At 58.1% G+C, this 26,034-nt stretch overlaps 2 protein-coding genes across 4 annotated transcripts in view; one reads left to right on the top strand and one right to left on the bottom strand.

Annotated features, from left to right (window-relative positions):
• Nucleotides 1-5,075: 5,075 nt before the first annotated feature.
• Nucleotides 5,076-14,103, bottom strand: UBALD1 (UBA like domain containing 1). The gene is made up of 3 exons (XM_037386033.1): nt 13,875-14,103; nt 7,861-7,920; nt 5,076-6,768 (listed from the first exon to the last, which is right to left on the bottom strand). The coding sequence occupies exons 1-3, from the start codon at nt 13,980-13,982 to the stop codon at nt 6,448-6,450; spliced, it is 489 nt and encodes a 162-aa protein (XP_037241930.1). The 5' UTR covers nt 13,983-14,103; the 3' UTR covers nt 5,076-6,447.
• A 5,783-nt stretch (nt 14,104-19,886) lies between these two features.
• Nucleotides 19,887-26,034, top strand: part of MGRN1 (mahogunin ring finger 1) — a 55,328-nt gene continuing 49,180 nt past the window's right edge. For all 3 annotated transcript variants that reach the window (XM_037385102.1, XM_037385103.1, XM_037385104.1), the window contains exon 1: nt 19,887-20,067. In XM_037385102.1, the coding sequence (XP_037240999.1) occupies nt 19,980-20,067 (88 nt within the window). In that variant the 5' untranslated portion in view covers nt 19,887-19,979. The remainder of the gene's footprint in view (nt 20,068-26,034) is intronic.

Raw genomic sequence — 26,034 nt, forward strand, 5'->3', positions numbered from 1 at the left:
ATGTACAGCTCTGGGTAGCATCCTGCCCCACGCAGGATCCTGCCCTGTGTCATGTCCTGCCCTACACAGTACATGCTCTTGACATGACACCTGCTGCCTCAGGACAAGGGAGCCTGGTGGAGTATGGAGGCACCTTTCCGGCTCCATTGGCCCTAGCTCCACTGTTGGGATTAATTAGAGCAGTATTTTAACACAGCCACTGGCCAAAGGTGGTTTTGGTCACTTCTTACCTGCCCCTGGGGCTCCAGCAATGTTTGCTCTGAGATTTAGGTCTGTTGGGTCCCATCCTGCCCTGACATCCGTGCTGGGGGGCTGGGGTCACCCTGAGCTGGAGTACATGGACCCTGCTCCCCCGGCAGGGACAGCAGCATCCCCAGCAGGCTCTTCCCTGCGGCACAGTGAGTGGCTGAACTGCGGGTGACAACAGTGCTGCCTCGCAGGCAGGCTGTTCCCACACCAAGACAGGATCCTGTGGGGAGACATTGCCATGGCACAAGTTCAAGTTACTTGGCTGTTCACATTTAGATTCTGAATAAGAAACACAGCGTGTAACATCAGAGCCATCTTCCTTGCTTAAGCCACACATTGCAGCACAAGGGTGAGTTGTGGTGGCCTTGTGCCCTACTGTCAACCTCCACAGGCAGCATGGGGCTGTCCAAACACTTTGCCATCCCTTGTGAGCCCTGGCAGCCCTGGGCCAGTCCCATCTCACATGCTGTGACCTTGGCTTTGAGCACAACGACAGAGCAAAGGGAAAAGGCAACAAAAGGGAAAAGCTGGAGCTGGGATGCTTGTTCCCTTTGAACACCTTCCACTTCAGTTTGGGGGAGCTCCATGGGGTGGCCATGGGATGGTCAGGTGTGGCTGATGCTGTGGCAGCTCTGTTGGGTCCCAGAGACATCCCCAAGCCTCGGTCTTCCCTGCACACTGCTTAGCCTCCCTTCTTTCCATGTCCCCAGAGCCCATTGGGACCCACCATCAGTGGCTAAACTCATGTTCCTCAGGTCTTGGGCATGCTGCAGGAGATGCTCACCACCATCTGCTCCCTGAAAAACACCACCAAGGGCTTCCAGGAGGAGCTGCAGCTCCTGAAGGACAATTTCCAGAAGGTGCATGCACAGAGCTGGGACAGTTGCTGGAGAGCTCTTAGCAGAGGGATCAGGCTCTCTGGGGACCTGCGTGAACAGCAAGGGTGCACAGGGTGACAGGGGTGGGTTCCTGAGCTTGAGCTCCCTCCCACCCTGAGACCAAGCTGGGAGATGCGGGATCTGCTCTGGGGTGCCTGAGTTTTGGATAGACACTGTCTGCAGCCACAGAGCCTGCCTGGCCCAGGCTGGGCACTGCTGATCCCTGTGGATGCTGAACCCCCCAATGCCTCTGTTTAACAGGCTGGTCTGGAGGAGGTGTGAGCACGGTCGGTGCAGCAGGACAAGCATGGCCACCTCCTGCAGAGCATCCTGGACCAGCTGGTGAGTAGAGGGAGCCCTGTCAGAGGAGCTGGGAGCGGGCGTCTGTGGCACTATGAGCAGAAGCACTCACCACTCAGTCCCTGGGACTGTCCCCACAATGTCCAGGGTCAGGCTTTGGCAAATCCTTATGGAAAATGCACTCAAGCTTTCTGGGGGCTGCTCTGGCTGCAGGGACTTGCCTCCATAAGCATCTGGCCCCACAAGGCTCTTCCGGCAGGGTCCACATCACCCTCCCAGCCACCAGAGCAGAGACGTCCATCCCTGTGTGCCCTAGTGTCTTGGCCACCTCTGCTGCTCTTGTCCCTCCTGCAGTGCCAGAAGGATTTTACCCTCAAGATTTTGAGGCCCTTAGGAGACCCACAGGGCTGGAGACAGGATAGTGCTGGGGGTGGTGGCAAGGTTTGGATCCTCCCTCCCCATCCCAGAGGCTGCCCAGGCTCTCCCCTCCCGAGCAGGGCAGAGGGGCTAATCTCTCTCCCCATCACAGATGGAGGTCCAGTCGCAGGTAGAGGTCCATCAGGAGCTGTGCCGGAGCTCTCCCTGTGGGGTGTCCACTGGCAAGGTGTGTGCAAGCTCCCACGTGCCAGGCTCCTTTACTGGGAGCTGGCAATGCCCCTCGGCTCCGGGATGGCATGGGGCTCTTCTCTCTCCCCAAAATGTCAAGGGCTGTTTCATTTCAGAAGTTCTCTGGCTGAGAGCTCAATCCCAAGGCCACGCAGGAGCCAGCCCACAAAGCCCCGTGCAGGCTGAGCTGGCTGCTGGAGCAGCACAAGGCTGTGGAGACCCATGTCAGCCACCGCGAGAGCCAGCTGCAGCAGCATGGTGAATACTGACATCCCCACCACACTAGGTCACCACGCCAGGTTGTGCCACCAGACCTTTGCCAGGACCACTGGATGGTGGGGCCACACTCAGCCATTCCATCTGCATCCCCAAGCCACTGCAGCCTGTTTGTCCCTCTGCCTTGCTCCCAGCCATGCTGGCACAGATGGCAGGGATGTAGTCACCACCCTCTGTGGCACCCTAATGCTGGCCGTGCTGGGGGCCTGGCAGCAGTGCTGGGGGTCTCCACAGTCATAAAGCCACCTGGGTTTGGGATGGCACTATGCTGGGGGCCTGCAGGAGCTGGCACTGCCCAGAGCAATGCTTTGGTGTCTGTTTTCAGCTGACTTGGGAACATTGGAGGACACGGCTGCCCAACAGAAGAAGGTGCTGGATGAGATGAGGCACCTGCAGGACAGAGGAAAGAAGGTGCCCAGCTGCCCAGGCCTTGGGGAGGGCTGCCCCAGAGCCTGGGGGCTGCAGCCCCACACCCCTATTGCTGCAGACACGCTGGGGCATCTCTTGGGATGTCCTTAGTAGCCACTGACTGAGGCTACCCATAAGCATAGCTCCCTGCCTCACCCAGGTCCTGCAGCCGCCCTGTTTCTCACCCAGGACCACATTTGTCCTCCCCAGGAGCTGGATTTCGGCAGGGAGGTGCTGGGCCAGGTGGGGCAGCTGTGGGAGCAGTGCACAACGCTGCAGCAAGCTGCGGAGCAGCTGTGGTGGGACGCCAAGGACACACAGGTGAGCACAGCCCCAGGCTCAGCTCAGGAACCACTTGTGCCATGGTTGGTGTCTGAACCAGGCTGGCTACAGGCTTGCCCTGACTTGGTGTGTTCCCCACTCCGAAGCAGCTCAGCATGCCAGGATTTTGTGTCCATGGTGAGCGGCTCCAAGGCACGCATAGAGAAGGGTGGCCGGCTGGGGACAGGGTGGCAGGTGTGGAGCCTGCTCGGTATGGTAGAGCACCCAGCCATGAGCAAGGTGCTGCTGGAGCAGGGCTTGGGTGTTGTGAGCAAGCAAAGTCATACAGGGATGGTGGCAGGGCTGGAGGTCTGCAGGGGATGGCTGACACCATGCCCCCCCTCAGAAGGCAGCCAAGGCTGCTGCACTGGAAACCAAAGAGAGCCAGGAGGACCTGCGACATGCCATGGTCCAGCTGAGTGAGATGATGCAAGAACTGCTGCAGAGGATGTCCCTGATGGATCCAGACAGGCAGAAAGCCCTGGAGAAGCTCCTCAGTGTGATGGACTCCAAAGTAGCAGTTCCACCTGGGAAGGGTGGTGAGGATGAAGGGATGCACCAGGCCAGCCTGCATGGGAAGGGTAAGCCCTGAATCTGCCAGTGCTGACATGACAGTCCTTGTGCCATGGCTGTCCATGTGTCCCAGGGTCTCCCCAGTGTCCCTCAGGGACAACAGCATCCCTTGAAATGGGCCTGCTGTCCCAACGAGACACCCTGACCTCCTTGCAGCTGGACTGTGCAGCACTGGCTCCACTGCAGGCACAGCTGGAGCAGGCGTGGAGGCTCACCCAGCAGTGCCTCTGCCAGGGACCCTGCTGCGATGCCAGCCATGCTGCTGGCTTCAAGAAGTGAGAGCTGCTGGGTCCCATCCCATCATATCCCACTTTGTCCCCTTCTGTCCTCTCCTGTACTCCTCCATCCCCTTCCACGCTGTCTCACCCTGCCCTGTGCATCCCATCCAGACTCTGTTTGTCCTACCCTCCCTGCCCATGGGGTGCTGGCCACTCATGGAACCTCACACGGTCCCTGGCGTGCCAAGCAGCTGCCCCTGTCCTGCAGGCAGCTCTCTGATCCAGTGAAGTGCATCTCCTGTGAGAGACCCCTGGCTGTGGGCCCAGTGCTGTGAGTAGCATGCAGCCCCCCGCAAGACAGACCCCCACACTGCATTTCCACGAGAGACCACTGCCTGACTTCACCTTCACATCCTCATCCACGGGCACTTGGCAACCTGCAAGGGCAGCCAGCTCCTCCAGCCCCAGCCAACCAGCACTGAGGCTCCATCAGCGTGGCACGGTGGCCACCAGGGAGGTGAGGCTTGCCAGGCACCACCACACCCCTCCCTCTCCTTTTGGGGTCCCTCTCCTTGGGCAGGGGGGGGGTAACACAGGTGCTCCCTGCCCAGGAAGAACAGAGGGAGTGGCAGGGCCAGCCAGGGCCCACTGTCCACCTCCAGGCCCCTTGTCACTGTCTGTCCCCACAGAGACCCTGCAGACTTTGCAAGTACGTAAGCCCCGATCCCCACATGTTCCTGTGCTCTGGAAACCCTCCAAGCCCACCCAGACTGGGATGGTGGGGGTGCTGTGGGCTGGGCACAGCCTCAGGGCACCTCCTGCCTTCCTGGCTGCTCTTCCCTCTAGGGAGAAGTGGGTATTTTGGCCATCAATAAGGTTATCTACAAGGGCAAGCTGAGCTTGCTGGCTGCCAACAGGACCATCACCATGGGCAAGGACTTTCCAGGTAGGGAAGCAGCTCCAGGACACAGGCTGTGCAGCCACCTGCACGCCACAGCCCATAAAGATGCTCCCTCCTTCTGTTGCCTCTCCTGTGCAGTCCCTGGGCTCACAGGGGCACACAGCACTTCCTTGGGGACTGAGTGCTTTAGGGCTGTGCCACATCCCTGTGTGCCCTCTGACCAGTCAGATGTTCAGGTGTGTGGTTTGGCCCTGGTTTTTCCAATCCTATGGCTCCTGGTGGCCCTAGAACAGTCACAAGCACGTTCCCAAGGCTCTGTCAAGGCTGTACAAGAGGCAGCCTGGGTGAAACCATCACTCCTACAATGTTTATTTTAGCAACACAAATAAGAGATTGAAATTAATTATTGACTGGTGAGCGCAGGGATGCAGGGGCACAGCCTCATGGGGAGAGGGCTCAGCAGGGACAGCAACCTCCAAGGGACATGGCCCCTGTAATCTGGTGAAGAGGGGATAGGAGCCAGGTCACAGCAAGACACACAAGACCTGCGGGTGTCACGCAGGGAGCCCAAAGTCTCAGCGAGCCCAAGGTCTCAGCGCAGCCCCGCCATCAGCCTGCCCCTGCTCCTGCTGGGGTCTCACACCCACAGCTGATGCAGCAGCGCAGCGAGCAGAGCTGGGCTGGCTTCTGCTGGGGCTGAGCCCTGGCACACACCTGGCCAAAGGCAGCTGGCAGTCACTGCGTGGCTGGGACACAGTGTTTAGAGCAGCACACACAGCAGAGATGTGGCCAGCCCCAGCCCAGAGGCACGGCACTCACAGAGCCACTCAGAGGCAATCCTGAAACAGCCCGGGGCCCAGACCAGCCTTCCCCGTATCCGCTGCTGCTGCAAACGAAGCAAAGACACCGGGTTCAAAGCAGAAGAGCGTGTATTGCAAGCGGCTGCGGCATGTCCGGAGACTTCCAGCCGCCCGGAGAAAAGAACAGAGGGGTTAAAAACGATCCCAGTCTCTAGGGTTACACTGTGTCATGCAAACAGCCCCGGGGCAAACCCCATCCCAGGAGGGGAAGGGGAGGGTGTGCTGGCCCAGCCCCACTCACCCCCTGCTCCCCATCCCCGGGGCTGGGTGAGGGGCCAGGTACCTCCCCGGGAGCCAGCATCCCCCAGCCCTGCTCACCAGCGAGCACAGCACATGCGGGGTGGAACCTGTGGCCAAGCAGGAACAGCCTTTGCTCTCTTCCACCCCTTATAAAAAACAAGCCGCGTGGGGTGTCTGCCCCCTGCATGGTTGAGTGGGGGCAAGGGATGGGGGGAAGCACTCAGGCACAACCCACTCTGCCTGGTGGGGTGGCCCAGGGGACCGTGAAAAAGGGACCTCCTCCGTAAATGTCACTCGCATGCAAACTCCGGTGTCCCAAGAGAGGAGGGTGTGCTCCCTCCCCAAAAGCCCAGCAGCGCCGGGGTCCCAGGCAGAGGCCAGCACCGGTCCCGCGTCCCACGCAGCCTCCCGCTGTCTCTGGGGAGCTCTGTTCAGCTCAAGGACAAGTAAAAACTACTTCAAACCAAACCCATGCAAGGCAGCTATCTGCTCATGTGTCTTGGTGGCTGCCAGACGCCCTGGCAGCAGAGTTCCTCTCCTCTTCTGGGAGGGGGAGGGGGGGAAATATATATATTTATACGCAGGGGTCCCCGCCGCATTCGCTCTTCGCCGCGGCCTCATCTCTCTGCCTCCATGGTCACGTTGGCCTTCTGTTCTGCCGTGGCTTGCTGGGAGACGGCAGCTGGCCAGCCTGCGGGCTGTGCTGGGGGGGCCGGAGTCCACATGCTCTGCTGCTGGCCAGGGGGTGAAGCTGCGGGCCAGGCAGGGTTGAAGGCCCCATGCTGGGGCAGCGGCGGGGCTGGAGGCGGCGGGGAAGTCGCCATGGAGGTCACAGGGCTACTGCTGTTGAAGCTCTCGGAGGCCTTGAGGCGGGAGAACATGGTGAGGGCGTCAGGGAAGTTGGGCGGCGTGGCCGGCGTGTTGGCGGGAGTGCACATCTGCAGGGAGGAGACATGGCGTCAGGCATGGGGTCTCCACCTTCTGCCTCCCACCAGGGCCCAGTACAAGACCCCTCTGTCCCCACTGCTGCAGCACAGGGAGCCCCTGGACCCACGCTCTGCTGTTGATGCTGCCCTCAAGCAGCAGTTACTTAAGGCTCTGAAAACTAATGCTGTGGCGAGAGCTCCTGTCAGAGGACCCAGATGGAACCCTGCTGCACCTGCTCTTGCACCTAGCCAAGCTGGGGCCCCCTCTACTCCATCACCCGCTGGTGCCACCCTGGTCTGCAGCTTTCCAGCTCAGCGGGGGCAAGGCTCAGGCTCAGCTCCCACCCCAGGGGAGACCGGGCGTGCTCAGGCCCTGCCGGGCACTTGTTCTGCATGCTTATTGCATGCTCCAAATCCCCAACTGGCCCAGAGAGTCAAATGAGGCCACAGCAGCCACCAAATCCCCAAGACACATCTGCCCAAGCAGATTATAGGCTGCGAGGACACAGGAGTTAAGGGACCGAGTCTGGGGACAGCTGTGAGAAAGGAAAGGCAGGCAGCAGCCACATGCGTGCATGCTCTCTTGTGTTTACACACACCCAGACCCTGCGCACGCTGTACTAGAGGCATGCTCCAGCGAGGCTCCAGAGGTTTGCACGCTCAGTCACTCCAGCAAGCACAGAAGGACTCGTGTGTGCAGTTGGGCTGAGGGGTGTGAATCATGCACATAACTGCACGTGTCTTCACACAGCCTATGACACACTGGTGCTCCAGGTTCCCCCTGCCACGCTGGGGCTGGTCTGGACCACTGGCCATGCCCAAAGCATGGACCACCCCTCTCTAAGGTGCAGCACCCACCCTTCTGCAGGGTTCTGAGGGCACTGCTGGACCCACTGCTCCACTGCCTAGGACAGGCTCTGCCACCCCTGGTTGCTCTCCAGGAAAATCTTCCTTGGCAGGCAGCTCTGGCAGCGAGTGGCCAGACTTCCCTGCCTACACCCCTGGAGCTGTGAAGCAGCGAGCTGGGCATCAGCAACAGCCCAAAGCGCCCGCCAGCTGGTGCTGTGCCCTGGGTGAGCGCGGGAGAGGTGGGAAAGCACTTACCATCTGATGGTGGTGGCTGTAGGGGATGTTCGTTTCTTGGAAAAAAGCACTGAGAGCAGTCTGGGGGGAAAAAGAAAAAATAATTAAAAAAAAAGGAAGATGATGTTACCACCAGCACACACAAACCGGGCACCCGCCTCATCCCTGCACATGATAGCAGGGCTTTGCAAGACCCTGAAAATGATCCATAACAGGCCCTGGGGGGCTGACCCATGCCTGCAGCCACCTTGGCTGCACAAGAGCACGCTGCACCCAGCTGCTCCCACGTCCCCAGGCAGGGACCTACACCTGCCACCTGCTTGCACTGGGGCAGGCAGCAATCACACCTGTTTGGGATCCCCGTGCTCACTGCTGAGAAGTGGCCACTGCTGGAGCAGACCCCGGCAGGCATTTCACAACTCACAGTGATGCTTTGCAATCGCTGCGGGCAGGGAGAGGAGAGAAACCAGCTCCGAACCCAGCAGGGGAAGCCCAGCAGGAACTGATTAGATGTGTGTCCTTAACAGGACAAGATCAGAGTCACCATATTCACACCAGGGGATCCCCAGGGTTGGGCCTGCAACAAGTTGCCCACCCCATACACCAGAGCATTTCCAATTCAGTCACAGGGAGGGTATGGTTATGACCGACATAATTTTGATTAGCTCTTAGTTAGGACTAGGAACTATACTATATCTGGTAAATATGTCACACAGGCACATCAGAGAACGGGGGATCACAAGGAGGGAACGCCGGGAGCACAGGCCAGCCAGGGGGGCAGACATCCAGCCCAGGTCTGGGAGGAGCAGAGGCAGCGGGAGCTTTAGGGACGCACAGGACTGGGCTGATGCAGAACCAGTGAAGTTAGGGCTAGAAAACAATGTTTTGATTCAGCTGCAGATCAGACTTGATAGAAATGTTAAGAGAACTGGTTTGGAATCAGTTCTGATTGGAGGAAAAGCCCCATCAATGCCTATTCAACCCTCTCCCCAGGGGCAGCCTGGCTTGCAGGTCTACAGGCTGGGGTGCGAGGCAGAGGGCTGCTGCACCGCCTGAGACTTTGCTCCCTTCCTCCAAGCCAGTGATTAGGGTTACTCAAGCTGCTAAAAAAAAAAAATGGGCAGAAAAACCTGGAAAAAGCAGAGGCAGGTTGTACCAAACCCTGCACAACTGCAGCAGCCACAGCCCTACCACCACACACACTCCTTGTCCCCGTGCCCACAGCCACACGCTCCTATATCACACCCAGGGACAGGATGAATGACGGCAAGTCGGCTCAGCTTGCTAATCCGATGGAAAACTATTCTGTCCCAAACAGCCAGGCTAGCAGGCCCTGGGAAAGGCGAAGGGGCTGTGCTGACACCACTGGGGAGCTGGAGCACCAGTGCCAGCCACTCGTAGCGGGGTTCGGCAGCGAACTATCGGCCAGACCAGGTGGCAGCCAGGAGCGGTATCTGCAAACAATCCAGACCTGGGTGGGGGAAGCAATTGCTGCTGTAGAGTCTGGCAGCTCCCAAACCTCAGAGGATGCAATAGCTGGGCTGGCGAGGCTCTTCCCTGCAATGGCTGCATTTCTTTGTCTGTGTTTAATAACACAGCGCCCAAACCCTGCACCCAGCAGAGCTGTGATCCGAGAGCCCTCAGCACCCGCAGGCAGGACCTGCCGGATTTCTGTAATGGCCATACAGCAGGAATAGGGTCTGAGGCCCCAGAGACCAGCTCTGAAGAGGCTAGCACATGTCTACCATCAAGGAAATGTCCAACGGAGACACAGACACTTCTGAGGCAGTGACACCCCACCGCTGCACTACCATTCGTCCTGAGTGAGGTCCGATGTCAACACCCACAGGCCCTATCACTCAGACAGATGGGATTGTTGATAAGAAAGGGGGTTAACAGCAAAGAGGGGCGGGGGGGGGGGGGGGGGGGGGGGGGGAACAAAACAAAAAAAAAGGAAGCACAGGCCAGAGGTGTGGGCACAGCCAGATACCATAAACTGATTAAATCTCCTCTGTGCTTGCATTTTCCAAGTGGCCTTGTATCTGGGACTGTGCCATCAGCAGAGAGGGGCAGAGGTCTCTACTGTCCCCCTGAGCTGCCCATGGATCCCTACCGGCATTGGGATGAAAGCTGCGACCTGGGTGCAGACACATTCCATGATTGCAGGCCCCTCTGCCTAAACCACTGCATCCCTCGCCCCCATCTGCCCCTTCCCAAAGGTGGCAGAAGCAACCCCTCTGCTCACACCGCCCATGGGGAACGGCTGCCACCTCTCAAGGGACCCAGCACCTGCAGCAACCCCAATACAGGCAAGTGAGAGGCCCGTGCACCCATCCCCTCAGTGGCACCGGATGCCGGGGACACACATGTCACCGAAGCTGTTGCCGCCTGGTCTCCAGCCAGCGTCACAAGTGCCAAGGGTAACTGGTGCAGCAGTAAAGCCAATTAAGGCTCCTCTGCTCGAGGAGCCCAAGCCGCAGCTCAGCCCCGACACTGGACCAAAAGCCCCATCACCTGTCACTCTGGGTGTGAGTGGGAGCAGGGCAGCCCTGCACTCACTGCCTGGCCAAGCTCAGCAGGCAACCAGGCCACTGCATGTCCCCCTGGGGTGCAGAAATGGAAGCTTTGCAGGAGGTGGAGCACACAGAACTCCTGCCAGGGTGCCAAGAGGCACCTGCAGCGACCCAGCCAGCCAGAGGATGGCTGCAGCAGCCAGGTAGGGAGATGAATGCAAGGAGACCTGGGTGCTGAGCAGCTCAGCAGGGAGCAGCAGGACACCCAGCCCTCAGCAGCTGCTCAGATGGGACCCTGGATGCTGTCTGACCCGCTGCCCATTGCTGCCCAAGCTGCACTTGAGCCTGCTCCATCTGAGCTGCAGCTGCTGCAAGGGCAGGGGATCCTGCAGCAGGGAGCCCCGGGTGCTAGATCAGCCCTGGGGCACCCTGCCATTGAGCCACAAAGGAAAGGGAAAGGGGCTCGATAAAACATAAATACATCGGAAGAGGAAGTGGAAATCCAACCATGGACACAGGAGCAGAGCCAGACACCTGCTCCTCCTCTTGTTCCCCCCACACAACCTCACCACACAGAGCACAGACACCACACTTAGCACCAGGAAAAAGGAAGGAATGGGTGTTTTTTTAAAAGCTGGTTTCTTCTTATCCTTCCCAAGCAGCCCCAAGGGCAATCGGCGCATAACAAAGCCGAGTAAGACTCTACCATGGGAAGGAGCTGGATCCAGCACTCAGTCTGGCACTGCAAACCCTGAAAGATCTCCCTGGTAGCCTGCTGGGTTCCAGCCACGGTGCAGGTACCTGCTGCCCTCCCTGGCTTCTCCCAAAAAGCCAGCACCTGTGGCCCTGGGGGTCGAGTGCCAGCCTTCACTCACAGACACTCCAAGTTGCTTGCTTCAGCCTGTAAAGCTCCCCCTCCGATCAGCCATGGCACCGCTCCAGCTGCTGGAGGGCTGGGCTGGCACGGCCGTTCCCGCTGGCACCCGTTCCCGCTGGCACCCACCGCAGCTGTCCCTGGAAGCACAGCAGAGCTGCAAGAGCTGCAAACTACACTGGGCACACCATGAGAAAGCCTGCCCTGGGTCCCCCCAAAACAGGAGGGGAGTCACGGTGATAAGAGAGGCAATCCACACACTACCCACAAACTGCCCCGTTCCCCAGGGATGGAGGGCATGAAAAATAAACAGCTTCCTTGTCAAGCCCCTGAGTATGGTACAGGCTCTGGTGAGCTCGTACTGCAATTAAAGCAGCTGTATCCCCAGTGGTTTCCTGACCTCCCACCCTGCTTGCTGCCCTGGATCACGTTCCTTCCCCCAGACAAACTCCGGGTCTGCCAGGGCTGGCAGGACACCATGCACAGCAAACCCTCCCTGCAGCCCCCGCAGCATCCTCCCCCACTAGCCACAATGGCCCCAGAGCAGTCCCAAAGCAGCAGGAGCCCACGAAAGCAGTCCCAAACCATCAGCATTCCACCAGCCTGAAGCTGCCTGCATTACACAGCGGCCTCCTGCTCCTGACCTGGCCCCCCAGGCTCCCGCTCCCTGGCTGACCGTCACAAGCAGCAAGTGGGGCACTTGCCCACATAGAAGAGGTCCTGGGCAGGGCAGATGGATGGATGCCAGGAGTATCCTGGCCAGGACAGAGGCACAGAGCTGGGAGAACCCAACTCCTGCTGTCTTGTCACCAGGCCACATGGCTCACCTCAGCTTTACTATGCAGAGACCCTCTCCCCACGGTGGTCTTACAGGCAGGAGCAATGTGCTCAGGGTGCAAGCGGGCCGCTCTGCCTCACAGCATGCCCCTGGAGCAGCACTCGGATTCTGAGGAGACTGCTGATTTACGCTGCCTTCACTTGTACGGAGCTTGCCTGAACTCCACCGATTTATACCCACTGCAGATGCGGGGCAGTCAGCAAGCAGGTACCGCGCTAGAATAACAAAAGCCTCAGAACATCAGAGGTGAGAGCAGGCGGGAGTTGGGAGGTGACACCTCCCCAGCTCAGCTCCCCGAAGAAGGCATGCCCAGCGGCCATTTTGCAAAGGGAATTATCTGACCGTTGCACCAAAAGTGAGTGGGAACATGGTAACTGCTCATCACAGGGCGTTTGTTTACAGCCGAGCTTCCTCTGAGTCATGTGAGTGCCAAGCCGGCAGGAGACGGCTGTTTGTACTTGTGCAACTCGCCAAACGGTGGCAAAGTTCTGCAAAAAGCCTTTTGAAAGAAAAGTTAAACTTTTGTCATCTGCTCCCAGCTCTTCTGCGACACGTGCAGAGGCAGTGGAAGCAGATCCCGCCTGTCCCAGAGGGCCAGTGTCAAACTGTATTAGTAAACAAACCCCCAAGCACGTTACACATGCACCACATTCGCCGCCAACGGTGAGCCCGTCAGCACACCGGGGTACGAAACGGGCACAATGGAGGGGAACTGCAGCTCGGCTCGCCGCACGCCCCCGCACACCCACCCACCCGCTTGCTCCCTGGCCACCAGCGCCTCGGCTCTGGATGCTGCTCGGCCTCTGATTTAGCATCTGGAAATCCTGCGACGGCACGCAGATGGCATGGCGATGCGCTGCCTCCGTGCCCCATCCATCCGACAGCCATCACGTTCCCGAAAGAGCCCCGGTGCCCACCTAGGAGGGCACCCACAGCGTACCCAGTGAGGGGTGCCCCGGCCAGGGGGCTTAACGCAAACCCACCCTCCAGCTCTCTGGACTGCCTCAGCCCTCCTCCTGCAGCACAAAACAGACACTTCAATTACAAGGTGCCATTAGCGTCAAATCCATCAGCTCCAGCCTGGGGAGCTGCTGGGACTGCAGACGGGGGAGGGGGGAAACAAAAAAAAGAAGAAAAAATGCTATTTCGAAAAAGCTTTGCTGGCTACAGCCGCTGCTTTGCCCCCCCGCACTTCAGCTGCGGAGGTCCCTGGAGGACCTGAGCACCCAGAAGCGCCGCGGGAGCCCCCCACCCGCCACGCCGGCCCCACGCGTGACGCCGCCCCCCGCCCATGCCGCGGCGGGTCCCGCCTGCCAGCGAGAGGGGCAGGGGCCGGGACCGGGGCCGGGCCTCCCCCCAGCTCCCGCGCCCCCCGCCGCCTCGCACCCTGCGCGGCCGGGCCGTGCGCACGGTGGGGCCGGGCAGCCCACGGCCACGCGGGAGGGCCGGCCCGGGGGGCGACGAGGAGGAACGGCCCAGGCCCGATGGGCAGGGGCAGGGCTCGGTGCACCTCGGCCCACCCGTGGGGCAGAGCGGCGCTTCGCACCCTCGCTCCGCACCCACCCGCGTCCCGGGGCCTCCCCGCCCCCCGCCGCGGGGCCCCACGGCAGCACCCCCGGCCCCGCCGCCCGCGGCCCCCCCACGCCCGGCAGAGCGCGGCCCACGCCGACAGGCGGGGAGGGGCCGGGGGAACCCCCCGGGGCCAGGCCGGGCCTACCCCAGGCTCACGGCGCGGCGCGAACCCCGCCGGCTGGTCCCTCCCCGAACGCTCGGCGGGCAACCGGGGCCGGTACCGGGGCCGCGGCCTCACCTCGAACTGCCAGTGGGCCGCCTGCAGCAGCTGCTTGGCCTGGTCGGCGGCACAGCCGGCCGCCAGCACGAACTGGTTGATCATCACTTGGTGCTTGAGCTCGTCCATGGCCCCCGCCGCCGGCCGCCGCCGCGCCCAGCCCGCCGCGCCGCCCCCCGCCCTCACGGCGCCGCCACCATGGCGGAGCCGGCGCGGCTCACGCCAATGTTTACTGGGCACTGACTCACGGCGCCCGGCGAGCCCCGCCGACGGCCGCCAGGGGCGGGGCGGGGCGGGGCGCGGCGCGGGGCGCTCCTGGGAGTTGTAGTTCCTGGCCGCGCCGCCCCAGCACCGCCCCAGCGCCGCCCGGACCACAACTCCCAGCGCCCCCCGCTTTGTTTGCGGAGCGGCCTCCGGGCTTCGGCGCTCTTTGAGTGACGCGCCACGCCGGCCAACCGCCGCACGCGGCTTGGTAGTACCTGACCGTATATGGTCAACAACACCGCTGCCCCCAATGAGAGGGCGGCGGGGGCGGGCCGCGGCCGGGGCGGGGAGGGTCATGTGGGCGGTGGCGCGGGGGGGGCGCGGGCGGTGTTTACAGTCGGCCGCGTGCGGTTTCCTGTTGACGTGCGGGGAGCGGCCGTGGCGGGGCGGGGGGGAACGGTCGCGGCGGGGCCGCCGCTGCCCTTTGGCCCCCTGCACTGGCTGTAGGCCCTACGGTGCCACCCCCGCGCCCCGCCGGGGGGCATTTCGGGGGCCCCTCGGCTCGCAGCTGCCTCAAGCCCGGGCTGCCGCTGCCTCACAGCCCCCGCGCCCTGAGGCGAGGGGGGGGGCGCGGCCCTTAGGCCCCGGGCCTATCCTAGCGCCCTCCAGCAGCGCTAATAAAAGATGGGGGGCTCACCCCGTCCCCTTTGCAGGCCTGCTGTCCACGCTCCCTTAGCCCGAGTGCAGCCCTGCGCCCTGCTGGCGTGGCTGCCAAGGCGTAAGAGGCGAGCTGGCAGTGGAGGAAGGTTCTGGAAGGTGCTGGGGGGCTCCCAGTGCCATGAAAGGCTCCTTTGGGAGCAGGGCATTGCCAGAGGAGATGGGAGCCTGTGGCCAGGCAGGCACAGGGCCGTGCCACAGCGCCCGGAGCGGGCACGGGGCTGTGGCTAAGTGCCAGGAAACGATAAACAGGCATGGACACGCGGCTGAGTGGCTGGGGGGGGGGGTAGGAAAGCTGGGAGAAGCGGGCTGAGGAGAAGGGAACCACTGGGCTCCACAAGGCCCACAAAGGCCACCAGCCTCCACCTTTCCTGAGCGATTCTGAGCTCTTTCCTGCAATTTGTGTGGGGGCTTAGCCCTGCCGCGAGCGGTGTGTTCGCTAACACCTCTGACCCTGGCTGGTGTTTGTGTATGGCTGCGGATATTTCTGAGCCGTGAGGATTAATGGCTGAAGGCTGAAGCTCAGGCAGGTCACGCGTTTGACCTGAGGGATTTGCAACCTCCGCTTTTGGGATGCAAGTTGCCCCGGTGTTGTCCAGAACTGACCACCTGGTAACCATCTTCAACGTCTCCTTTGGTAACCATGCAAAGTAGTCCAGGCCTTGGAGGATACCAGGGCCAAGGGGCTTTCTTCCTTTATATGTCACTGCCTAAATCAAAGTGAGAGCACAGCTGTACAGTGGTGGCTGTGGGATGCATTAAGAGGTGACCAGTCTTTTTTACAAGGTTGAGACAACGCCACGAGGAAAGCTGCAAGAGGAGGACTGTAGTGAGCAAGGTGTAAATACAGCTGGAAAAACAAACCCTCTGAAGGATTATTTTAATCAGAGAGAACCAGATTTTTTTAGAAACGTTGCAGTTTGATGTTGAAGGGAGAAGGGCTGGCCCTGGCCCATCAGAGCTTTTGGGGAGGGTTGCAAGCCCTTTGGAGCAGGGCAGTGTTTAGGGAGGCAAAGTTCATGGGCTTGCCACTCCTTCTGCTGAGGAATAACTGCATGTAGTCTCCAGGGCTCCTGAACCTTGTTGTTCTGTGAGTACCCGACAAACAAAGCAAGTCACAGCACCAGGGAGGGGACAACTGAGACAAAGCAACTTGCTTCACTGGGTAATAAACCCCTGAGCAGCTGGACTTTGGATGAGCTGCTTGGTTGAGTGGAAGGTTTGCAGACAGACATAATTCTTTGTTTACACGAGTGTGCTGGTAGCTGCCTCCCTGGCAGAGGTGTCGAAGGAGACCCCTAAAGGGCAGGTTGTGGTAGCTGGAGAAATGTGTATGGCAGTGGCAGGGTGGGTGTCCCTCCAGCCCGTCTGCCTTATCACCAGGCTGGTGGAGCTCTGTGGAGTCGTGTTTCCCAGGGTTATGTTCTGGTAACTGAAGTCCGCTCCTTTTTGATCTGTGTTTTACAGGATTCAGTGGATGCCTGGTCTGGGACATAGTGACAGGGCCTTGGTGACAGTGAGTGTGCAAATGGACCAGCAGGGAGCCCTGAGAGCTGGCAGAGGAGGTGGGCTCACATCCAAAAGATCCCTCCTCTATCCTCCTGCTCTTCTCCAGGTTGTGCCAGAGAACGGCTCCAGGCTCACCTTTCCTGGATGGATTTTGCAGGATTCACCAGGAAAGAAGGCTGCGCTGGAAGGTAGCACGGGAGCTGTGGCCTCCTCACCACCCCTGGGGTTCTGCAGGGTCCCAGGCGCAGGAGCCCTGGCTCAGTCTCACCCTGGCCCTTCCCACCTTGGCTGCTCTTGCTCCACACAACAATGGCACCCGGGGTCTCAGGCTCCCTTGTACTTCATGGCAGTGTTTTCATCCTTCTGGGGGATGTCAGGGAGGGCCTCTTGCCTTCGTGGCCTTCTTCTCCTTCTATCTCAGCACAGTGCAGGCAGGGCCCAGGGCTGGCAGCACCACACACCAGGGAAGTAAGTCGCAGGGAGCTTGGAGGTGAAGGGGCAAAACCCCCGCCTGGTGGCACCCCCTGGGTTTGTGAGGCTATCGCTGCTTCTTGCAGCTACCATGCCGCAGGCTGGGGGTCTGCTGCTCCTCCGGCCCACGGGACCCGTTGTGGTGCTGCTGGATCCCCACGCGTGGGCTGGCAGGGCAGCCCGGCTCCCTGCCCTGCTGCTGGCAGCAGCTCCAGCCCCGAGTCACCCAGTGTCCTTCCTCCGTGCTGCTGGCAGCGGCTCCTGCCAGGGCCGGAGAAGGCGAGTGGTGCAATATCCTGCCTTTGTGTGTGCCAGTGCCCACATCCCCTGGGCCGGGTGGGGGGAAAGGAGCTGCCGGCCACTGAAGGTGCTGCCCTGCAGCTCCGCTCGCTCTGGGCCCTGGCGTTTGGAGCGAAAGGGCTGAACCCATCCCTGGCATGCCGCTGCTATTGTCGTTGTCTGTCACATAGGTCTCACCGAGCAGGGCCCTGAGGGAGAGATTCTTCAGCAAAAGCCCCTGCCCTCCCAGATGACAATAACCCCCTCCGGGGCCCGACCACTTCCTCCAAGCTCCGGAGAGCTGTGTGGCCCGGGAGGGGCCTTCCCACTGGTGGAGGTTTTGCACGAACAAAAACCTCCTGCCGCGGCCGCTTCCCGGGCAGCCCCGGTGCTGGCAGTGCCAATGCCCTGCTGCTTGCCGGGACACGGCTCTCCTCTTGGTTTCCCCGCTTAACCCGTATGGTGCTGGGCTCCGGGTGAGCAGTGCGGGTGGCTGCTTCTGTCCCCCAAAAAAGCTCAGGGGACAGCTTTGGAGCCATTGCCTCTAGGCACCTCCTTGGGCTGGGGAAGGCAGGATGCTCTTAGCACTCAGGATGCAGGAGGGAAGGGAGAGGGACCCTCGTCTTCTGTCCCTCTGCAAATTCCCCTCCTTGCCCTGCCACATGGTGCAAACACAGCTCTGCTTTGCTCCAACTGGTTCCTAGCACAGCACAGGGAGATGGAGCCACTCAGCCTTGCTGTGCTCGTCTGCTCCTGTGCCGAGCCCCACGTTGGCTGCTGGTGTGCATGGTGAGGCCATGGGGGTGTAGAGGCTCACCCTGCTGGGTTCAGGGCTGCTGGTGGCACACAAACTGCTTGCATCAGCCCGTTGCTACCAGGGCACTGCCTGGGCGCTTGTTCGCAGCACTGAGGAGCATCTCTGAGCTGCCCCTGCAGGCAGGGAGCAGCTGGGATGTGCTCTGGGCAGCACACACAGGGCAGGCATTGCTTTGCCGGTCAGCAGGCTCCATTCCTCACTCTGTGCAATTTCTGTCATGAGAAACTCTTGCATGGAGAGGCTGGTTGAGCAACAGATGCCATAGCTCTGGGTGCCAGCACCATCCTGAGGGATGCAGTGGGCAGCACTCAGGCATGGTTATTGCCAGGACGCTGCCAGGCAGAGGCCAGATCTCCCTTGTGCCAACTGCAATGTTCCTGACTTCTGTGGTTTGCTGGCAGGACGTGGCCATTGCTAGTTCCCTGGCTTTTCCCTGTCCTGGTGGCCCTGCTGCACTGGAGGACACAGCAGAGCAAGGTCCAATCCTGCTCTCTCCTCACCCCCAGTACCCGTTCCCCCCCAGCCGGTGCCTTGTTTGGCCCCACCAATGCAGAGCTGCTGTGCTCAGGGTGGCCACCACAACTGCAGGGGTAATAACTAGCCAAGAAGTGTGTGTCCCCTTGGGTTTGTTTGCTTATTCCCACCGGGCTTGTTTTAGTTTGTGTTTACAGCCAGCAAATTCCACCTCCTGCCTGCTCACTCACTATCATAAAATCCTCCCGTGCGGGCCAGCTGGGCTCCCTGCAGCATCCTGTCTCCCTGCACCCTGGTCCCTGCTCCCAAGGCCGGTTTAAGAGATTTTGCATGTGCAACTTTATCTCCTTCGTGTTTCCCGGGGATCCCCAGCTCCACTGCTGGGAATTTGCGTCCCCCGCTCCTTTGCAACATGAACCTGTCTGTAGCATGTGTGCAGAAAGGTGCCTCCCTTAACAAGCCAAGCCTGGGCGGCTTTTCCCTGCGCCTTTGCAAGACCTTGGTGCCAGAGGGGACAGGGATCAGTGCTGGGACATTGGTGGGGGCTCTTTTGTACCTCTTCTTCCACACTATCCTCCTGTCAGGCATGCAAGACAGCCTTCAGTCTTTCCCCGCTTTGATGTACCCTCATGTCTGAACCTCAGACGCCTCTGCTCGCTTCTCTGGGTGGATTATCTCCAAGAGGAGGAACCCAGGAGAGGTTTCCCCATGTGAGCATCACATGGTCCTGCAGCTGGGGAGGCCAACCATCTGCCTCTTCTGCTGGCAGCGAGCCTCAGCCAGCAGCAGGTACCACCTCTGACAGAATTGGCCCAGGTAACAAAGCCCCATGCCAAACATCCTGGGAGGTGTGTGGCTACCGCAGCTGGTCCCACACTGGTCCCTGCATACTCCATCCCAGCAGGGACCAGCCATGCCTGGGGATGCATCCCCGGCACCATGTCCTGCCCTCCCCAGCCAGTGGGAAGGGAGGCTGATGGGAATGATTGTGGTATTGCTGCCCAAAGCTCTTCTGCAAAACAGCTACCAGCAGGTTAATCTTTCCCTGGGCTCAGCAAAACTGTCTGCTGAGGCTGAGCTGCGCCAGCCAGATGCCGTCAGTGTAATTCCTTCTCCCTGCTTTGCCTTTGCACCTTTTGCAGGATGCATCCCTGTGCGGTGTCCCTGCGCGTCCTCCCTGTGCATCCCGGCGCATCCCTGTGCAGCGTGTCCCTCTGGATCCTCCCTGTGCATCCCTGTGCAGAGTGTTCTTCTGCAGTGTGTCCCTGTGCGTCCCTGTGCATCCCTGTGCAAGCTCCCAAGGGTTTCCTTGTCCCAGGTGTATCCCCAGGTGTTCTCCTTGCACAGCCCGGTGCAGGGCACGGCAGCTCGGTGCCCGGTGCCGTGCCCCGCCCCGCGTGGCAGCGCCCCCTGCCGGCAGAGCGCAGGCTGCGCCCAGGGGGAGACAGTGGGCCGCCTCCACCTCCTCACCCCCCCCCCCACCGCTCAGAGGTGGTGGTATGCGCCGTCGCGGTGCCTGACGGGAGTTGTAGTGCGGGGCGGGCGGTCTCGCTCTCCCGGCGTGCCGCGCGCCGCCGCCGTGGGTGCGGGTGCGGGTGCGGTGCGGTGCGGGCCGCTCGCCGCCGCGCAGCTCTGCGTCCCCGGGCCCGGCCGCCATGGGCTCCCTGCTCAGCCGGCGCATCGCGGGCGTGGAGGACATCGACATCCAGGCCAACTCGGCCTACCGCTACCCGCCCAAGTCCGGTGAGGGCCGCGGGGCCGCTCTCCTCAGCGCCGCGGACGGGGGACGGGCCTGCGCCGGGCCCGATGCCTCCCTGAGGGGGACAGGTGTAGCGGGGGGTGGTCCCGGGGCGGCCAGGCCGCGGGGAGCCCGGGGGAAGGGGCTGCGGGAGGGCCCCCGCGGGGCACGGGGCCGGCGCTGGCTGTGCTCGGGGCCCGGCCCGGCCGGCTTCGGGGCCTCCCTGCGGGGGGCGGCCGGTCTGTCCGCCCGGGCGGTACCTGTGGTACGGGGCCGCCTCGGCGCCCTGTCCGGTTGAAGGGTGAGGGTGCAGCAGGGCCGGGTGCCCCGAGTAACGCTTCAGCAGCCTGCCCATCCCGGCGTCAGTGCCCGCGGCCCGGCCGCCGCTGCCCTCGGTCCGGGTGGGTCATGGAGGCGAGCCAGGCTTCGCTTCTGCGCTCTAGAAACGGGACTGCGAGTCGTCGGTGTGCGGCAAGTGGGGCATCTCCTGCTGGTACAGAGGAAGTGACAGCGGAGTTCGGTGGGGATACGGAAGAAAAATCCAATCTGGTGGAATGTAGAATGGAAAAATTCCCACATGACAGCTCCTTAAAATGGCAAGGGTTCTCACCTCAGAGCCGTTGGACTGACATGGCCTGTATGGGTGTTTGTTTTCCAAAGGGAAATGTTCTGAAAGCGTAAGAGAGTTGTCAGCAGTGTCACTTTTGTGGAGCTGGGTTGAGCCCCTGACTCACCTTGGCTTAGACTGGCTCTTGAGATTGGCCTGATTTAACTTGTTTAAAGAGTTTATTTTTTCTTCTCACAAAACAAGTCATCAGGGAAATTCAGATTATCTTTTCTCCTACCATATCCATTCGCTTACAAATATTTTTAGTTTCTATTCTGCTAGGGCTTTGCCAGGCAGGCTAAAAAATTTGCAGAGCTGCAGTTTGGGTTCCCTTGTTCTTGGGTACAGGTGTAGCATAGCCTTTTTGTTCAGAGGCTCAAGTTCTGTGTGTGTCTGGTGACTTGCTGGCTGTGACATCCTCAGGGCTGTGTGATGGAGGGAGCCAGGCCTCCCTGTTTTGTTTGAAGGGGGTGCAAGATCTTCTCAGGTGGAGAAGGCCGTCCTGCCATCATTACACCTTGTCTTGTTGCAGGTTGGCCTTCAGCAAGAATGGTGGTGTGGAGGAGATGGAAGGGGGGAACCTGCCCAGAAAAATTCTTCAGCTTTGTTGGTTCTTAGAGAAAATGTAACCTAGGGGGGGTGGGAGTTACTTTCTTGGGCTGCTAGGAAAGGCAAGTGTCACTGCTAGGTTACAGTAGGACTTTGTGCGTCCCTTGGGTGGCTGGGGTGTTTTCCCACTGTGGGGAACTGGGAGCATGTGAGCTGCCTGCTGAGCTGTAGCTATGGTACCATGGGCCCTGCTGGCAATTTTCTTACAGCCTAGAGGTTGCACCTGCTTTCTGTTGACACTTGGATGGGATTTTAGGTATGGACTGGATTAATTATAACCACCATATGCAATGAACATTAAACTGCTTCTTTCAAATCATCATCCTGTTGTTTCTGTACTGTTGTAATTAGCCAGACTAGAATTTAACAGTGTGCTGTGTTTTAGCCAACGTGCTTGCCAAGGTAACCCTGTCACACATGAGAGGTTGGGTTTGTACGTTTACATGCCTCCTGGAAGGGGTCTGTTGACCTAGATGCTGCCAAAGAGCATTCCACATGTCATATCTTCCTTGTAAAACTGAACACCTGATGCTTGCAAGCAGCTGATTAAAGAAAAATATTGGTATTTCCTTTAAAGGCTTTGGATACAATTAGATGCTTGTTAATTTATTTTCTGTTGCACTTGCCTGTGCTCTTCCTGAAAGCATACTGGCTTTAGGCTAGACCTTGCTCTTTGCCTTCATCAGGTTTATCTAACAAGGGTCCTCTTGACTTCAGGAAGGGAGAAGAGCTGTTCAAGCTCAAGATCATTCTAGGCAATAGAGGTTGTGAGCACTTCTAAGATGGAAAATCCAGGAAGGTTATTAAACAGCAGAACAGTAAGGGCTGTGAGGAATGCAGCCCCCACTGCCCCCCGCTGCCTTCTTCAGGTGGAGCATGTTCAGAAGGACACTGTCCCTTCTGGTCTTGCAATCCTAAGCATGTTTGTCTTGGGGCTGGAAAGATTGGCTCTGACTGGTACAAAACCTGACAGTGAAGACGACTGGTAGTGAGCATGTCTAGTTTTATTCGATTTTAGGAAGCAAGTTTGAAGTAGTACAAAAAGTTCTTAGGCTAAATGGTTGCTAATTATTTCTAACTTGACACTGTTGCTGTGAGCTCTACTGCTACTGACTGCCTGACTGGAAGAAGCCAGTTTTCCATCAGCTGTGTCAGATGTTTGAATGTGTGCACTGGCGTGCTAGCCTGACATGCAGGCAATCTCCTGGCTGCTCAGAGATTACTCCTGAAAGGCTTGAAGATGTGGTGAGAGACTTTACCTGAGGTTAGCCATCCTCTGGAGTCCTGTGCAGCACCAAGGGCTGTCTGTCATCTTTTATGTTCTTTCCCTCCGAGTATCTGGATTAAGTAGATCTTGACTTGGTGTGAGTGTCTGCAAGCTGCTGTGGCTCTGGTCAGCTGCCGTCTGGTTGGCATTGGTTTGAAGGATGCAGATTTGTGTTCTTGAGCAAACACACCACCTCACAAGTGGGTCATGTTGTGTGAGGAAATAAACACAAAATACAGGTATTCTGACTATAATTTAAGCAGTGTGTCAGCCTGCCTGTGAAAAGGAACACTTTACCAGGTCGTACTGGTTGCAAATGCAGTGGTGAGTATTCAGTTCTTATTTATTGACTTCCGATGTGGTTATTGCTGGGTCAGTCACGTGCTCTGTGGAGGACTGAGCAGGTGGTTGTAGAATCCACCTTGGTCCTTATGAGCCAGAGTCCCTAATGAGGCATGGATAGATTGTTTAACAGCTTTGTTGCAACTGATACGCAGTTTTACAGTTAAAAATCCTCTGAAAATGCCCTTCTTGTTCCTCCAATGCATGATCATCTGCATTTCCCCTCCTGCATCTGGGGGGCTGAGGCTGCTGAAATGCTGTGAGGTGGCACCCAGTACCCTTCTCTGATCCCTCTTAGCTGGTAACTTTTAACCTTTCTTGCTTGCTTCATGGAGACTGTGTTGGTATTGCAGATGCCTGACCAGTTGGAAGGCAGTTGGAGAAGGGCCCAGTTTGTACAGAAGAATTGGTGCCCCTGTGAAATGAGCTAAAAATGGGTAATTGCAAGGAACAGTCATGATCTTTGCTGTGCTTCTGTGCTTGGAGCAGTAAAATGATCCGTGTTCTCGCATGCAGTCTCATGATGCTCCTATTGCTTTAGCAACCAGTGAGCAATGCACCAGTGTTTTGCGCAGCTCCTTCGTCAGCTCATCTCTTGTTCCAGTGAGCTCATCTGCACTGTGGAGCAGGGCAGGGAGCACGTGCCCTTGAGAAGGCTTTTCTCCTCTGGAGTGGGCTCTTGAAAGAGAATTCCCTGGATGTTTCTGGGAGGAAAAAGAGGAGGCGGATTACTCCTCTCTGAAGCTGAACTGCTTTATTGTTTGGGAATGATGCTTTAATCAAAGAAAGAGCAATTTTAAGTAGGAGAAGCATACCCAGTCCATCACTTTGTTCTCAGCTCATAAGCCATGTGTACTGTCACAGCATCGAGACAGAAATATGTACCTGTATTTCAGACCTAGCTTTCATTCCTCACCCACTCTGCAAAGCACAGCAGAGCTGTTGTCTCTGTCATTCCTGTTGTAGTTCTGTAGGAGCTTCAGCCCAACCCTGCTGGTGACAGCCATCACCACCTGCCGTTGAGTGGAGCTTCCCCTTCCTGCCCTCTCCCTAGGTACACGGGAGCACTTGAGTGGAGCGCCTGTGGGTCAAAAGCAGTTGCTTTTGCTACTTGTTTTTTGCTGGATTATATTTAACCCTGCTCAGAGTCACGTTCCTGTTTGCTACGTGATGGTGGCCCAACAGGGATGGGTGATGGGGAAGACAAGATGGCCTCATCCAGCCGTGGTGCTGGTTTGGGCTCAGACTGTGTCTAGGACTGTGCTGTGAGTCCATCCCTTGACACGCTGTGGTGGTGCGTGTCTGGCTGAGTAATCAAAAAGGGCTCAATTTCTGTCACTTCCCTGTTAATTCTAATAATGTTGGGAAGCCTAAATGGGCATCTAATTGCTTTCTATTAATGAATGTTGTATGATACAGCCCTTGTTTTGATGGGGTTACAGTTGTGTTGCCGACTCTGCTCTTGGCCATTGTAGGGTGCTGTGTCCCCTGCCAGCGTGTCACTCATGTGTCACATCCATATGTTGGGTTTGCATGGTCACAGGATTAGGGTGCTGGGTTAGGGTTAGAGAGTAGTAGTTATGACTGGAGCAGCCCGGTGCTTAATGCTGGTGCATTTATGGTAATAAAACCCCACCACCATGTTGGACTAAATGTTAACTGGTTTGGTGGTGTTTGACGCTGTGGAGAAGCCTTGGGTTCCAGTTTGGTTTTGTGTGGGACAAACTGATGTTCAGACTTAGCAGTTCTGGGTGGCCCGGTGATGTTCTGCCAGCCACTGTAAAGTTTTCCGCCACAACAATTTCTCTTACAACCACTGCTTGTACTACGTTTACCTTAGCGGTGTCACCCGTTTGTGTTGTCTTTTATTTAGTGCTCTCCTATGTTTTGTGCTGATTTACTCTGGGGAAGTAAAGTCACAGTTTTTCTTTGCACTGGGATTTTTCACATATTCATTCCTTGTTTAATTGTATGTGATTCTTTCCTCTTAAGCGTGTCACTGCATTTTTCTGGAAGATTTCTGTTTGTAGCAGTTCTGTGGAGGTTTAATCCAAGGATTCTTTGCTTTGCTTTTTTTCCTGCCGAAGAGGATGGTGCTTAGCATCCTCCTTGTGTCCATAGCTACAGAGCTCTGTGTAAAGCTGGTGCAACACCTGTGTAAGGTAGGTCAGGGTTGTTTTGTAGGTTGGGGGGCCATGTGGGAACAGGGTTTAAGAAGCATGATGGTCTGGCTAAAATCCTAAAGCTTTCTTTGTAATGGAGTTGGAAATAGAACCTAGAGATGGAGCTGCAGCAGGATTTTAATGCATAGAAAATACATACAAGCCTTTTACAGACACTAGAAATCCTTTCAGTCTTGCACTAGATATGTGGATGTCACGGAGACCAGAGAAGAGGATACCTCATATTTTCCTTCTTGAAATTTCTTTGTCCTTTTAGCCCTTGGTGTGATATTTACAGAAGTTGTCTCCAACTTGGGCTAACAACTGAGTTGCTTGTGACAGTGGTTGAGAGGAATAATGCGTAACTTTGGCCTTACCTTGAGAACTCTGAACTTAAGGTGTTGTTGTAGCAGTTGGTTTCTGAAAACTTGCAATAGAATATCTTTTTTTAGCTGCTAAAAACTGTGTTATAAATTTGTGAAGACAGTTTGCAGCTGTCCTTGTTAGTTTTGCTGTTGAGACCTTACATACGTGGTGGCTTTTGTATGTAGCAGCACTGGCAGAGCCCAGGGGTGTTCTGCTCACCAGTGTATTCCCCTCTGAGGTCTTCAACGTGATTTTCCTCATGCTCTTTGTGACTGGCACTGACCACGTTTCATGTTTGCTCATAAAGGAAGTGCCTCTGGGGGAAAAAACCTACTCCTTCACATTGCAGGAGGTGACTTAGCAGGAAGATGAAGGGAGCATTCAGTTTGAACGCAGAATTGAAGCTGTGGTTTCCAGTTTTCCAGTTGCAGGGGGTAGTGTGTATGTGAGAAATCCTAACAATTTGTTAGAGATCCCAAAAGTAGTTCTTGGTGGAGCAAAGACAGCGTGGCAGCTGCTTTGAATGTGCCAGTTACATGTCTTTAGTGTCATTCCAGTTGTATGAGAGAGATCTTTTCATCCCAAGGTGCTGGTGAGGCTGCCTGGCAATGCTCTCCTG

The sequence above is a fragment of the Falco rusticolus genome, chromosome 4, assembly GCF_015220075.1.
Source record: "Falco rusticolus isolate bFalRus1 chromosome 4, bFalRus1.pri, whole genome shotgun sequence".
Classification (NCBI taxonomy): Eukaryota; Metazoa; Chordata; class Aves; order Falconiformes; family Falconidae; genus Falco; species Falco rusticolus.